General features: G+C 41.2%; 1 protein-coding gene across 5 annotated transcripts in view; it reads right to left on the reverse strand.

Annotated features, from left to right (window-relative positions):
* The window catches only part of ANKAR (ankyrin and armadillo repeat containing), a 65,136-nt gene that overhangs the window by 48,270 nt on the left and 1,027 nt on the right, over positions 1 to 15,839 (reverse strand). For all 5 annotated transcript variants that reach the window (XM_051849351.2, XM_051849349.2, XM_051849347.2 and 2 more), the window contains exons 2-5: positions 14,176 to 14,809; positions 6,731 to 7,168; positions 3,894 to 4,057; positions 2,805 to 2,908 (exon numbers count right to left, since the gene is read on the reverse strand). In XM_051849351.2, the coding sequence (XP_051705311.2) occupies positions 2,805 to 2,908; positions 3,894 to 4,057; positions 6,731 to 7,168; positions 14,176 to 14,776 (1,307 nt within the window). In that variant the 5' untranslated portion in view covers positions 14,777 to 14,809. The remainder of the gene's footprint in view (positions 1 to 2,804; positions 2,909 to 3,893; positions 4,058 to 6,730; positions 7,169 to 14,175; positions 14,810 to 15,839) is intronic.

Here is a 15,839-nt window from a genome sequence, read left to right on the forward strand (position 1 = left end):
ATTTTATAACTCTCAGGTGAGATTCATTGTCCTGCATGTAGGCCAACACTGGCCCCCACACAGATGTTTACCACAAGCACTGAAAGCCTAGATTCAACATTCCAAGGGTAAGTGACTATCTCAGCCGTGGCGCCCTCATTCAAGTCCTGTATTGTGACATACTTCTGTTCTTACTGAAAACCCTACGTGTGGTCATGAGTAAGGACTTTAAGAGAACCTTAAAATGACTTGTAAAATAACTCCCACCACATTCTTCTCCCTGGGAACCTGCACTGAGCATGGTGAGGAGCTTCCACTGCCACACCTCCCTGGTGCACCTGCCACATTATCTATCACAGTTGATTTCTGATGCATCTGTACGTCCACAGCAGTCTCATGATGCTAGTAATGTTCTTCCAAAAACAGGACATTTTGTACCATTGTCAATCCACCCACGTTCCAATAACTGCCATCTTAATAATTCATGAGCTCTGCATTTCTGGACTGTCAAATCACTGGGTATCTGACTGGTGCCCTTATCTTTTTTAAATTCTGGTATGGTGGAAGACTGCAAGCTGAGCCTATACCAAAACAAAGATTTAGGTGACTCTGGGCATGACTGGAGGAACAATGGAACAGGTTTTATTTTCATAAGGGGCCAAGAATTTCCTATAAAATAAGTTAGCCCAAAGAAAGAGACTATAAAGACCCATGAGCTTGCTCTAGTGACAATGCCCCTAAAATTGAAGATGGGATTTTGAGACGGCATGTTTGTAGGTCTCTAGTCCAGCTCCCACAGAGTATGGATCCCGTATCACAGAAAAGAGCAACTGCAAGCAAAATGACTGAGAGAGCTGTTTTCCCAAAAGATTATTAGGGACTCAAGGCAGTACCTCCTTTAAACCAATAAAATTGCAGAAAGAATTCTCCCTACTTCACTGGCATTGACTTCAACGTTGTCTCGGGGTTGATGCACATGACCACGCATGGGAAGGAGCCAGCCCCTGCGGTGGCAGAAGGTCCACAACCAGGAGCAGCAATGTCAGAGACAACCATGACACTAGTGCTCAGTTGTCTTCATGAGGTTTTTTTGGCTCTGTGTGCATAGTGGTGTGTCATCACAGGGAGCTGGACAGGAAGGGAAGAAACTGAAGATACGTCATGGTAGCTGACAATGCTGGTTCATTAGCATATGAGATCCTAGGAGTAACTGGTAGAGATTGGATTTCATAAGCGACTGAAGGTTCTCTAGGAGGAAGCCAGGAAAGTACTGATTGTTACTGTACCTGAAGCTGTTACTTTTACTTTGTCTTGGTTAGGTCTGGGAAACCAGTGTACATTTGTTGGGAAACCAACAAATTCATGTCTAGCTATCTACCATTCAGCAACACTCATGACCAAACGCTGTGCATTAGTCAGACACTAGAGCAAGAGTTCCACTACAGCCTCGTGTCTGGATCTCCTTCGATGCAACAACAGTAAGCCAGCATAACCATACTCCTTCAGCCACAATCACCTCTCACCAAGAACAGCTTTTACCCCAGCTGCTTCTCTGCATTCTCAGGATCACTTGCGCTCCGGAAGCTTGACAGAACTTGGAGCACAAAGGCGTGTGTGCGAGTGCCGCCGGGACACTATTTGGTTTGGCAAGGATGGTTCATGGAGAGTGCCAACAGGTGCTGGGTCCCTGAGTGAGAGGCCCTCCCTCCAGGAAGACACACATCCGGTGCCTGCTACTTGGTTCTCTTTGAAATCATGAGAGTCATTAGCCAAATGGCCTTTGACCTCAGCTCTAGCACTACATGTACGGCTAGGCAGTGTTCAAAGATTCCTTTTGGTCCCTTATCCTGCTACCCCCGCAGCCTCATTTCTCTTATTGTTCTCACTGCCACACATCTTGAAAAAAATTTATAATTGTTGCCTTTACTTCTTCACATCTCATTGACTCTCTCTATTGCATCCTCCAACTCTCTGCCACTAGCCTCTTTCAACCACAACTCTCCTCTAGTTTGATTACCAAGCCTTAGCCAAACATAGAGGGCTCCCTTCAGTCAAACTGATGAGGCTTCTCGGTTGCATTTGATGCTCTTTGCTATTTGCATATTCTGAAGATTTTCCCCATTTGGTTTCTATGATCTCTCACACGCTTGGTTCTCTTCCACCTCCATCATTCCCATCCAGTTTCCTTTGCTTTCTTTCCCTTGCTCCTTTCTAGCCCCCTTTGAAAGTTACCATTCACCAGGGTTACAGACTCAGTCTTATCCTCTCAACTACTTCCATGCCTTAAAAAACAACAACAACAACAAACCCCAAATAAAACCTTCCTACATGCTTTTAATTCATTTGCAATTCAAAGGTTTTCTCTATTTCCTAAATTTCCAACAGTTTTCACGATGTGAAAATCCAACAATGCAGCATGTAAAAGACTCTAGAAATACCAAGGAAACATGCCACCCCCACAACATTGCAGACACACTAACAGCTGGCAGGAAGAGATTTTAAATTGTTGTAAAGGGTTGTGTGCAGAGTCTATTGCCTTCAGTCCACTGGTACGATTCATTCCCCATCTCCATCCCTACTTACCCACTGTGCTAGTTATAAGCACTGATTACAAGTTTGGAGGATTACTATACAGTTACAGAATGCATCAAAGAGCATGAAGTTATAACCAAAACACTTAATTACTTTGTTGAGTCAGTGTCATCACTTACTGGTCTAGGATCTCCACCTCCTAAGGTTTGAAGCGAGCCCATGCATTTTGGCCTTTTTCTTATTCTCTAACTTCCAACAAATGGTGGGTGTGAATAATTACTGAAAGTCCTTACCTTCTTCCATAAAATTCCATGACTGGTATTGAGTAATATTCTTTATATCCTGAATCTTCTGCAAATGTATTAGCAGCACAGTCTCGTATTTTTTCCAAGTTGTTCTAAAATATGAGTTATGTTAAAAAAACTTATCTTTAAACAAATATCAACAATTATAAGACTTCTCTATGTAATTATATACACTAAATTTTAAAAATTATATAAAACTCCAGAAGACCTTGATAGGAATTTTATGTATCCCCATCCCTACTTTGAGAATGTGGGAAAAATACATAATACGTAATACATAATGACAACTGAAATGTATCATGGTTATACTAAATTCCAGGTGAAGAATTACTGTTCCCAAACTCTAAAGGATTTGTATTCTTTTTATTTTTTTTTAAGATTTATTTTAATTATTTGAAAGGCACAGTTATGGGATAGGGGTGGGGGAGAGAGAGAAAGAGAGATGGAGAGAGGATATCAAGAGATCTTCCATCTGCTGGTTCACTGCCCAAATGGCCACAATAGCCAGGGCTGGACCAGACTGAAGCCAGGAGCTTCTTCCCTGTCTCCCATGTGGATGCAGGTGCCCAAGCACTTGGGACATCTTCCACTGCTTTCCCTGAAGCACTAGCAGGGAGATGGATCAGAAGTGGAGCAGATGGGATTAGAACTGGCACCTATATGGGATGGCAGTTTTACTCACTATACTATAATACCAGCCCCAGGCTCACCTTTCTAATACTAATCTTTGAGGAAAAGGGAAGAATATGTAGTGGATGGTCAGGAATTTCTACTGTACTCTTTGGATAACAATTCTAGGGCAAATATGATCCATTAGAAGTCTGTAAATTCTGTGAGGACAATGGCTGTGCCTAGCTTACTGATCACATAACCCTTGACATCCAACACAGTGTCTTACAAACAGTTGCCTTTAATTTATGTATGTGAAGATAATGTGTGAAAAAATTAGTGAGATGCAAGAAAAGTCACTTGAAGAGTTGCATGGCACCTGTACCAACAGAGGCTCTTTCTGGTTGGAGAACAGAGTAGCAGAGTTGTGAAATGACAAGCTATCTTACGAATGATAGTAACTTAAACCTTAAAATCTTCCAGAGCATTCTCAATTGAAGGGGTGCTGATATCAAATTCAATTCCTCCATGCATGTGAAAATATTGGTTCTCTTTGTAGTAAAAATTCTGGCATTTAAAGTCTTGTCCATAAATAAATGGAGGCAATTCTCTTTCTGTCTTGACCTTGTCATCTCCAAGAATGAAAAACAAATAGTTGTTTAAAAAGTGAACAGCATACAACCATGTTTCGGATATCTAAATTTTCATTGATATAAATAAAGTAAAAAAAATTCTACATGGAATTAAAATGTCTGAATTAGTTATGTTCTTAATGTATATATAGTGAACACTGAAATGTAATATGTATCATATATTTGAGCATCTTCTCTAGCTGCATTTTATAGATATTTCAAAAACTATAGTCAAAACACTATTCTACGTATCAGAAAAGACTTGAAATTCTATGCTTAGAGAATCTTTGATTAAATATCAAAACTTACCTGAACCAGTTTAGGTTAAAAGACTCTATTAAAAAAAAAAAAAAAACAGACGGGCACTTCTCATTTGATGAAAAGAACCAGTCCATATTTCTGGAAAGTAATGAACCAAATATATAACTTATTTTAAAAAATAAAATAAAATAAAATTTCTAAAATCTCAGAATCAGGGTTGTCTAGTATTTTGACCATTCAATCAATATAAGAAACATATTTTGAGGAAGGTAAAACGTGCAATGATATAACACACTGATATCAACACCCAGCAATATTAAAATTTAGACATACTGGAATATTTAGACATATTGGCTGCTCATGATTCAAGGAACAAAACCTTATAGACACGGTTAATGGCCCCTTAAGCAAGGCGCTCCCAGTTCCATACATGCTGCTCCACATTCAAGGAACAAGCATTGTCAGGACTGGATTTTATTTTGCTTCTTTTATTTAAAAAATGTTCACATGTTATATTTGTACACACCTGGAGGGTACAGTGCTCTACTTCAACACACATGCAGAGTATAAACCAGTGATTCCATTTAAAAGCAGTCCATAGAAATAATCTTCACCATGTGAATTCTGATGATACAAAATCTCAAAAAATGATCTGCAAAATTTCTACCGAAAATCTTCCATCTGAATAGAGAGCTCACATTAAGCCTACATGCTTGGACCCCAAAGAAAAGGCACAAATTGTGCACTAATCTGGGAGGAACAAGAGTTTGCACTGAAGTCCTGTCAAATTCCATACAAGCATAGCTCTATTTCAGCTCTCTCATATACTGTTCTTTTTGCTTATTGCAATGTCAAATTTCCTCATCTAATTGTTATACTTTTTAAAAAGATTTTATTTATTTATTTCAGAGGTAGAGGTACAAAGAAACAGGGAGAGACAGAGAGAAAAGTCTTATATTCGCTGGTTCACTCCGCAAATGGCTGAAATGGCAAGAGATAAGCTGATCTGAGGCTAGGAGCCAGGAGCTTCTTCCAGATCTCCCAAATGGGTGCAGGGACCCAAGCTTCTGGTCCATCTTCTACTGCTTTCCCAAGCCATAGCAGAGCTGGATTGGAAGAGGAGCAGCTGGGACACATACTGGCACCCATATGAGAGGCTTACCCTTCCATACCATAGTGCCAGCCCCTAAATACTATACTTGCTAATATATTTCTATCTCTTTTCCAGAAATTCAAGATCACTCATGAGCCTTTGCAGTTTCATATTAATTGTAGAGTCACTTTGTAAACTTTAATGAAAAGCATCGTAAGGATTTGAAATAGAAATGCATTGGATTGGGCTGGCGCTGTGATACAGCAGGTTAAAGCCCTGTCCTGAAGCACTGGTATCCCATATGGGCAATGGTTCAAGTCCTGGCTGCTCCACTTCCAATTCAGCTCCCTGCCAATGCACCAGGGAAAGCAGTGGAGGATGGCCCAAGTGCTTGGGGCCCTGCACCCATGTGGGAGACCCAGAAGAAGCTCCTCGTTCCTGTCTTCAGCCTGGCTCAGATTTGGTCATTAAGGCCATTTGGGAAGCGAACCAACGGATGGAAGATCTTTCTGTCTCTCCTTCTCTCTCTCTAATTCTGCCTCTCAAATAAATAAATAAATCTTTAAAAACAACTGCATTGAATTTATAGAGAAGATTGGATAAGAGATATCCATATTGTCCTTTCATGTTTTTTTTTTTTTTTTTTTGACAGGCAGAGTGGACAGTGAGAGAGAGAGAGAGAGAGAGAGAGAAAGGTCTTCCTTTTTTCTGTTGGTTCACCCTCCAATGGCCGCTGCGGCTGGCGTACCACGCTGATCCGAAGCCAGGATCCAGGTGCTTCTCCTGGTCTCCCATGCGGGTGCAGGGCCCAAGGCCTTGGGCCATCCTCCACTGCACTCCTGGGCCACAGTAGAGAGCTGGACTGGAAGAGGAGCAACCGGGACTAGAACCCAGGGTGCCGGCACCGCAGGCGTAGAATTAGCCTATTGAGCTGCAGCGCTGGCCTCATGTTTTTTTAATTTATATTTTATTTTTTGGGGGGATAACATTTTAAATTTACATTAATAGTCAAAGAATTAATGACTCTACTATATTTTCCCTTCCTGAATATGACTTATTTCTCTGTTTACTCAGAATTTTTTAAAAAAATCTTTCTCTAGCCCATACGATTGGTATAAACACATACGAAGTACAGGATACATACACCAAGTAGTTTTTAACTGCATCAGTGTTAAGTTTTTTTGTTTTTGTTTTTGTTTTTCCTATAACAGGTTATAGATAGGTTAGATGCCTGGACCCACAAACTAGAAAACACTGAATATAAAAATATATTTACTATATACTTATATTTTATATTTGACTTCTAGTCACACTCTTACCAGAAAAGGGCTGAAGCAGACTACTTAAATATGGGACTTTCATCTTCTTTTTTAAACTCAGTAGAAATGGAATCAGAAAACATATTAACTTTAGGTATCCTAGCCCTCCTCTGATTTCTTTTTTCTTCTCAAAATGTTTCTGAATAATCTTTTTTTGAAGATACAATCTTTGCTGTAGTCTCTGGTAGGTACAAATATCAAGATAATCCTGATTATATTTTATGGCATTGGTAAGCCAGTAAGCTGTTTCAAATATAAAGACATTTTCATATTGTTGAACTTGTATGGTACTGAATGTCAACTTTAGCATAATATTTTCAGCATATTTCATGAACACAGCTTTTTCTTCAGAGCTGTTGGGATTATATGTTGGATCTTCATTCATGTCTTCATCATAGATTCCATCAAAGTCTGGATCCTTTGTAATATCAACCAAACCTTTCCAGTTAAAAAAGAAAAAATTTAGATAGTGAAAGCTTTATACTTGGCTTCTGGATAAATACAGTATATTGAATACAAGGTTTCATCCTGAATTCCTACTAACAAGACAGTAAAGGAACAAGAAGGTGCCAATAAGATTCTGTAGATGAAAGGTAGATGGATGAGTGGGTTACTGAGAAGACTGAAGAAAAACAGACATTTGTGGAATTAAAAAGAAAAGAGTTCCATTCTCTTTGGAGGAATCACTCACAATGCCATGGAAACACAATAACATGAGTCCTATCTTTAATCAACGAAAATATGGAAGAATAACAAGAAAACGGTATAACTTTTTAAGCAAAGAATCTCGTGTGGGTGAAAAGGGTAACTTGCTTTCTCAGGCTCGAAACTGTAAATTGCTTTTGTCTAAAAAAAAAAAAAAACCTAACTTGATCAAATAAGCAAAGAACCTGCCTGCTAACCAAGATTAAACAAGCAAATTTTTTTTAACTTTTATTTAATGAATATAAATTTCCAAAGTACAGCTTATGGATTACAATGGCTTCCCCCCTCCCATAACTTCCCTCCCACCCGCAACCCTCCCCTTTCCCGCTCCCTCTCCCCTTCCATTCACATCAAGATTCATTTTCAATTCTCTTTATATACAGAAGATCAGTTTAGCATATATTAAGTAAAGATTTCAACAATAGAACACATAGAAACACAAAGTGAAAAATACTGTTTGAGTACTAGTTATAGCATTAAATCACAATGTACAGCACATTAAGGACAGAGATCCTACATGAGGAGTAAGTGCACAGTGACTCCTGTTGTTGACTTTACAAATTGACACTCTTGTTTATGGCATCAGTAATCACCCTAGGCTCTTGTCATGAGTTGCCAAGGCTATGGAAGCCTTTTGAGTTGACCGACTCTGATCTTATTTAGACAAGGTCGTAGTCAGAGTGGAAGTTCTCTCCTCCCTTCAGAGAAAGGTACCTCCTTCTTTGATGATCTGTTCTTTCCACTGGGATCTCACTTGTGGAGATCTTTCATTTAGGTCATTTTTTTTTTTGACAGAGTGTCTTGGTTGAAACAAGCAAATATTAAAACATGATTTTACTCAATTAAAAATTGACAAACTTCCCATGCTACATTTATTTGTCATTAATGGTGAAATCAAGGACTTTCTTGTCAAATTTTCTTTTTAACATAATAATCTCTACAATGGTACCATTAACCTAGGCTTGAGAAAATTGCTTGGAGCCAAATAAAATAAGTCTTTGGAGAAAATGTGTTTGTCAAGACTAGTGCCTGCTAATACTAACTGATAGAATCAAAAAGGGAGAGAATGATCCAACATGGGAAGTGGGATACACAGCAGACTCATAGAATGGCAGATGTCCTAAATAGCACTCTGGCCTCGGAATCAGCCCTTAAGGCATTTGGATCTGGCTGAAGAGCCCATGAGAGTATTTTAGGCATGAAAAGCAAAGACACTCTGGGAAAAAAAAAAAAGAGACCTAAATGAAAGATCTCTGTGAGTGAGATCCCAGTGGAAAGAATGGGCCATCAAAGAAGGAGGTACCTTTCTCTGAAGGGAGGAGAGAACTTCCACTTTGACTATGACCCTGTCGGAATAAGATCGAAGTCGGCGAACTCAAAAGGCTTCCATAGCATTGGCAACTCATGACTAGAGCCTAGGGAGATTACTGATGCCATAAACAAGAGTGTCAAATTGTTAAGTCAACAACAGGAGTCACTGTGTACTTACTTCTCATGTGGGATCTGTCCTTAATGTGTTGTCCAATGTGAAGTAATGCTATAACTAGTACTGAAACAGTATTTTTACACTTTGTGTTTCTGTGTGGGTGCAAACTGATGAAATCTTTACTTAATATATACTGAATAGATCTTCTGTATATAAAGATAATTGAAATGAATCTTGATGTGAATGGAATGGGAGAGGGAACGGGAGATGGGAGGGGTGTGAGTGGGAGGGAAATTATGGGGGGGGAGCCAATGTAATCCATAAACTGTACTTTGGAAATGTATATTTACTAAATAAAAAAAGAAAATGTGGTTTGTAACATATGTGCTATAAAGTATATATGATATATCAATGTCCAACCCCCTACACACACCCATTTGTTTTCCTTTTCTCTTCATCACATCTATACAAAAGGAGGAATATGTTTGGAAACTTTTTTAATAGCCACTATAATTCATCTGCTTTTTTCAAAAGAGTATGCTAAATTATAAAGAGATGATATAAAAATTAAAGGGATCCTAACAGTTAAATAAAACAGAACTAATGTTAGGCCAGAGGACTGTTAATGCCACTAAAACTTTGTGGCTTGGGGGTGGGTGGGAGCCAATATGGAGCAAATCAGTGCCCACCACAGGAAGGGTTGGAAACTGGAAGTACCACAAGGAGGCCTGGAAGAACAGAGTGAGCTTTAAGATGACGACGAAGAAGGAAGGATGATTGGCTCAAGGTCTGATTGAGGTGCAATTAGACCCCTAAACTGCCTCCCCAGATACCACAGTCCCTTCCCACTTCCTCACTAAAAGGGCTGCAGAGCAAGTGAGGGCCAGGAAAGGCGTTTTCGCCTTCTTTGGTCCCAAAGTCACTGCCCTCGCTCCAAGCAGGCGACGGGAGGAAACCAGACCATAGAGAGAAGACCCAGAGAGACCACGTCTGGGGAGTCCCCCACCCAGCTGAAATGTCAGAGCTCCCTCCTGATCCTTGACCACACAGTCCTGCTCCTCCCCAGGCCTAGAGGGGAGCCAATGGCAAGGACTGCCCAGCAGGTGAGGAAAGCCTCTCAGGTAAGGCAGGGATGGGAAGAACCGGCCATGTTCTGGGAGTGGCAGTGGGGTGCACGGGTGCTGGCGAGCAGTCAGCTGTGGATGGGGTAGGAGGATTAAGGTGTCAGGAGAAACATCTCTAAGGAAGAACTGGAAGAGGGGCACTGCCTGATGCTTAGCCTCTCTGAGAGGTCAGCATTTCTCTTCCGAAGTCTGGCACTGGGTTAGTAAAACATACATGGAAAACTCAGCTACTTAAAAAAGTAACATGATTGCTCATGTCATGAAAAAAAAAAGTTATTAAAGAAAGGAAATGTGATCACAGCACATTGTGTTACGTCACCAGGGAAGAATATGTACAAAGCCATAATGAAGTAAGGAATAAAACAGGATTGAACCAAAAACTGAATGAAATTAAGTTGTGGGGCTGGTGCTGTGGCGCAGAGGGTTAACGTCCTAGCCGGAAGCGCCGGCAACCCATATGGGCACCGGTTCCAGTCCCGGCTGCTCCTCTTTCAATCCAGCTCTCTATGGCCTGGGAAGGCAGTAGAAGATGGTCTAAGTCCTTGGACCCCTGCACCCTCGTGGGAGACATGGAAGAAGCTCCTGGCTTCGGATCAGCTCGGCTCCAGCTGTTGCAGTCATGTGGGGAGTGAACCAGCAGATAGAAGATCTCTCTTTCTCTCTGCTTCTGGCTCTCTGTAACTCTGCCTTTTGGGTAAATAAATAAATCTTTATAAATAAATAAATAAATATTTAAAAATAAATAAATAAATAAATCTAAATGTCAGAGGAGCATTCCAAGATGAACTTATTCATCTTTCTCCTTCCCCCATGTCTTTCTTTTATTCCCTATCTTAGTTGATGGCACTATTTATCTTTCAGTCTGTCAAACCAGAAACCCAAGAGTCTCCTTTAATTCTGTCTCTTACTTTGTTTATTATCAGCCATTTAATTTTTCTACATATATTGAAAAGTTACTACTTGGCAAGCACTGGGTAAGGTGCTGGGAACTTAAAAACAGAAAAGACACAATTTTCTGTGCTTGCAACAAGGAGCTTAAAGTCTAATGAGGAAGACAGGGCTGAAAACAGTATTTCCAATACAAAACAGAGAATATTTTCTGTGCAGATTATAGTATGTGCAGATAGGAGTTCTGATAGAGACTGAATCAAGTCTCAAAAAATGAGTAGAGATACCCAGGGGAAAAGGGTTAGAGGGGAGTGAGATGCGTATAAGGAGAGCATTTCACTAAACTCACTATGTAACACAGAGTTAATTATATGTATTTTAAGGCAATTGGAAAAAGATCCCAGTTAAAAATAAGGAAGGGAACAAGAGATGGAGGAGGGAGTCTAAAACTGTAAAACAGTCTAGTTCTGCATACAGGCATACAGACTTATATATAGACTTACCTCTCAGGGTACAGCCTAAGAACTAATCATGGGGCTCCAAACCCATAAGAATCGGTGGTATAAACACCATCTTCATTGTTACAATGATCATATTAAATGTTAAAGGCAACAGATAGACCGGCCTAAGTTTAAAAGGGATGATATAAATAGCATCAAATATCCGGTAAAAATAATAGAATTAAAAAGGAAGGAAGGACCAACATGGGAAGCGGTCCACACAGCAGACTCCTAGAATGACTTTCGCAGTAAATAACACTCTGACCTCAGAATCCACCCATAAGGCTTCCTGGTCGGGCTGAAAGGCCTGCGAGAGCATCTCAGGCATGGAAAGACAAGGCTCCGTGACAAAAAGGAAAAAAATCCTACACGAAGGACCTCTGTGAGACCTCAGTGGAATGAAAGGGCCATCAAAGAAGGAGACACTCTTCTCTGAAGGGAGAGGAGAACATCCACTTTGCTTATGGCCGTGTCCAAATACCGACAGAGTCTATGGTCACAAAAGGCTTCCATAACTTGGTAGCCCATGGCAAAAGCCCCAGATGATCACTGACTTCATAAAAAAAGAGTGTTAGTTGTTAAAGGAACAACAGTAGTCACTGTGCACTTGCTCCCCAGGTAGGACCTCTATCCCTATTGAATGTTTATATGAGACTCAACTGCAAATTCTCTCCCCAAACTGTACTCTATATGTTGTGTGGGAGCGTGGGGGCAAATTGTTGAAGTCTATGATTAGCATAGAGTAGGTCCTCTGTATATAAAGACATACTAAAAATGATCCATAACGAAGAGGGAGATGGGAGAGGAAACGGGAGGTGGGATGGGAGCGGGGTCCGGGGTATGGGGAAAAGAACCACTATATTCCTAAAGTTGTATCTATGTAAAAATGCATTCATTAAATTAAAAAGTTCTTTTTAAATAAATAAAAAAAGAATGGCATTTCAGATCGAGGACAAGTAAGTGAACAGAAGCATTAAAAATAATAACCATTTCATGTTACCAGCTGCTGATATTTAATAGGTTTCATCTTTATTTATTTTTACTACTTCAATTTCGACATCTGTGTCCCACATTGGAGTACATGGGTTTGACTTACAGCTCCGCCTCCTGACTTCTACTTCCTGCTGATAAGACCCTGGGAGCCAGTTGTGAGCTCTCAACTGGGTTTCTGCAATTTACATGTGAGACGTGGATTGAATTCTCAGCTCCTAGGGGCTGTGTGGGCATTTAGGGAGTGAAACCAGTAGAGGCACTCTGCCTCTCAACTGCTAAAACAACAAGCAATTCCCTTAGCACCTTTGTGAAAGAACAAAAGTAAAATTCCCCTCCACTATTTTGCTATAACAACTTTTTCTTCTTTCCTACCAGTCCTAGAACCTACTATAAAGAGGCAAAGAATCCAAAAATTATTGAGATCAAAAAATCCACCTCAATTAAAATCCTTTCTGAGAAATCTAGATAGGATGACTATGTTTTTGGTGTACTCTATTCTCTCCTACTATTGCCGGTGGTTTGGTAGAGTACGAAGCTATCTGAGAGTCAAGACTGATTTCTAGGAGTCCACTCTTCCAGATAAAGGGTTGGCTTCCTGCACACTTCCTGGGTTATTCACTGTAGCCTGTTTAAGGCAATCACATGGGGTTTCAAGCCAGTTTCCCAGTCATGTCAGGAGGGAGGATGCTGTTTTCCCAGACATGAATTTTCATGGCATGAATGAGGGTGTAGCAATTCATGCTGCTAGTTTGCTACTATCTATCTGCAATTACAAACCCAGGATGCCAGCTCCCTGATCATCCCAGCGAAGAGAGGATACACTCCCTCCACCTCAAATGCTGAGTTTGGAGCAAGGGTTGCAGCCAGCCAAGCTCCCATGTGTCACACTGTGTACCAGACACCTTTTGTTCCCTACCTCACATCCTTTCAGGCCACATTAAAAATATTTATTTATTTGAAATTCAGAATTACATTGAAGGAGAAGCAGAGAGAAAGAGCAAGAAAGAGAGAAAGAGCGAGAGAGAGAGAGAGAGCACTTTCATCTGTTGGTTCACTCTCCAAATGTCTGCAATGAGTCAGGGGCTTCACCCAAGTCTCCCATATGGGTGCAAGGACCCAAGCACTTGACCATCTTCCACTGCTTTGCCAGGTGCGTTAGCGGGGAGCTGGATCAGAAGTGGAGCTGCTGGGACAGAACCGGCACCCAAATGGGATCCTTGCACTGAAGTTGGTGGCTTTATCTGCTACACCACAGTGTCGGCCCCAGAGCACAATTTTTTTTAAAGATTTATTTATTAATTTTGAAACTCAGTTAAAGAGAGAGAGGGTAATCAAGAGAAATCTTCCATCCACTGGTTCATTCCTCACATAATTGCAATGGCCAGTGCTGGGCCAGGCCAAAACCAGAAGTCAGAAACAGTAGATGATGGCCCAAGTGCTTGGGCCCCTGCACCCACGTGGCAGATGGAGTTCCTGGCTCCTGGCTTTGGCCTGGCTACCATTAAGGCAGTGAACCAGCAAACAGAAGAGTTCTGTCTCTGTTTCTCTCTCTTGCTGTTGCTCTGCCTTTCAAGTAAACAAATAAATAAATAAATCTTAAAAAAGTAAAAAGACAAAAGAAGACAGATGCCTGACACAAAACATACTTTTTGGTGACAATTTAAAAAGCAGAAATTTTATTAAAAAGATTCTTTGGAGTTTAGAAAACGTTGAACAATCATGATTATACCTAGAAATTTATGTCCAGAAATGATAGCCATACAAACTGAGCAACAGATATATTACTTTTACATGGTTAGGTTATCTTACCTGCTGCATTAAACTCTGCAAAAATATCTTTGCTTGTCTGCGGCTTCCCATCTGGGTCAATGTCCATGATGGTGCGCCACAGCTCCGAGAAGCGGGCCCGTTTCTCCTTGGGCATGTAGATTCCATGCCACAGCGCTTTGAGCATGTAATCAATATCGATCAGAATCTGTCCGATTCTGGTATCATAATAGGCTGGAGGTAAATGACAAGATGAACTCTGATCATAATTAGCTTCTAAACTGATCGACGGGATCTGATTTAAGCAATAAATTCCAACGGCCAACTCCCTTATGATCTGATGGACCTCCCTGTAGTCTAGGAGGGCATCTGAGTCCACCGGAGTCAGCAGGATCGCAGTGGAGAAGGCAAAGTTGTTCATCTGAGTCATAATTCCACACGGGATGTCTAGTTGAGAGCGAACGTCCTCTTTGGTGGACAACCAGCTAACCAGTGCCGTGGTCAGTAGTTCTTGTACTTCACTCCGATCATATTTTTCAAAAAAGGCAGAAGCATTTCTCTGAACTGCTAAATTTTCCAGGTAGGTTTCATCATCTTGAATTTGATCCAATCTAGTTAATACTTTTTTGGGCAATCTTAACATTTCCAATTAAATCAGTGCCCTTTTCTGAAGGTTCTGCAATGAAGAAAAAGGAAAAGATAAGCAATACAGTTTCTGTGGTTTCTGTGGCACATGAAACTTGGTTTCCCTAGAAATAAATCTGTGCCTTTTATTTTTTCATGGTCAACCATTATATTCTTAATCTTCTTAAAAGTTTATTTATTGGGAGCCGGCGCCGTGGCTCACTTGGTTAATCCTCTGCCTGCGGCACTAGCATCCCATATGGGTGCTGGGTTCTAGTCCCAGTTGCTCCTCTTCTAGTCCAGCTCTCTGCTGTGGCCCAGGAGGGCAGTGGAGGATGGCCCAAGTGCTTGGGCCCTGCACCCGCTTGGGTGATCAGGAGGAAGCACCTGGCTCCTGGCTTCAGATCAGTGTAGCTCCGGCCGTAGTGGCCATTTGTGGGGTGAACCAACGGAAGGAAGACCTTTCTCTCTGTCTCTCTCTCTCTAACTGTCAAATTTTAAAAAAGTTTATTTATTATGTAAATTTGAAAGGGAGAGAGAGAGAGAGAGACATCAATCTTTGATCTACTGGTTCAGTCCCCAAATGCCTGCAACAGTTGGGTCTCGGCCAAGCTGAAAGCCAGGAGCCCAGAATTCCAACTGGGTCTCCCACATGGGTGGTACAGACCCAAGCACTTGGGCCATCATCTGCTGCCTTCCAGGGTGCAGGAAGTTGGGTCAGCAGCACAGGCGGGAATTGACCCCAGACACCGTGATCCCAGCTGCAGGCATCTCAAGCAGCAGTTTAACCTGCTTGCTGTAAGCGTAGCCCACATTTTTCAATTTCAAAGTAACTGCAGCATAAGGAAGTTGAAATTTGAATTAAAATAGTTTAAATTGGGGGCAGCACTGTGGCAGAGTGGGCTAAGCCTCTGCCTGCCATACCAAGAGTCCCATATGGGTGCCAGTTTGTATCCTGGCTGCTCCTCTTTCAATCCAGCTGCTTATGGCCTGGGAAAGCAGTTAAAGATGGCCCAAATGCCTGGGCCCCTGCATCCACATGAGAGACCAGGAGGAAGCTCCTTGCTTCAGATAGGCTCAGC

Source organism: Oryctolagus cuniculus, chromosome 3, assembly GCF_964237555.1.
Source record: "Oryctolagus cuniculus chromosome 3, mOryCun1.1, whole genome shotgun sequence".
Classification (NCBI taxonomy): domain Eukaryota; kingdom Metazoa; phylum Chordata; class Mammalia; order Lagomorpha; family Leporidae; genus Oryctolagus; species Oryctolagus cuniculus.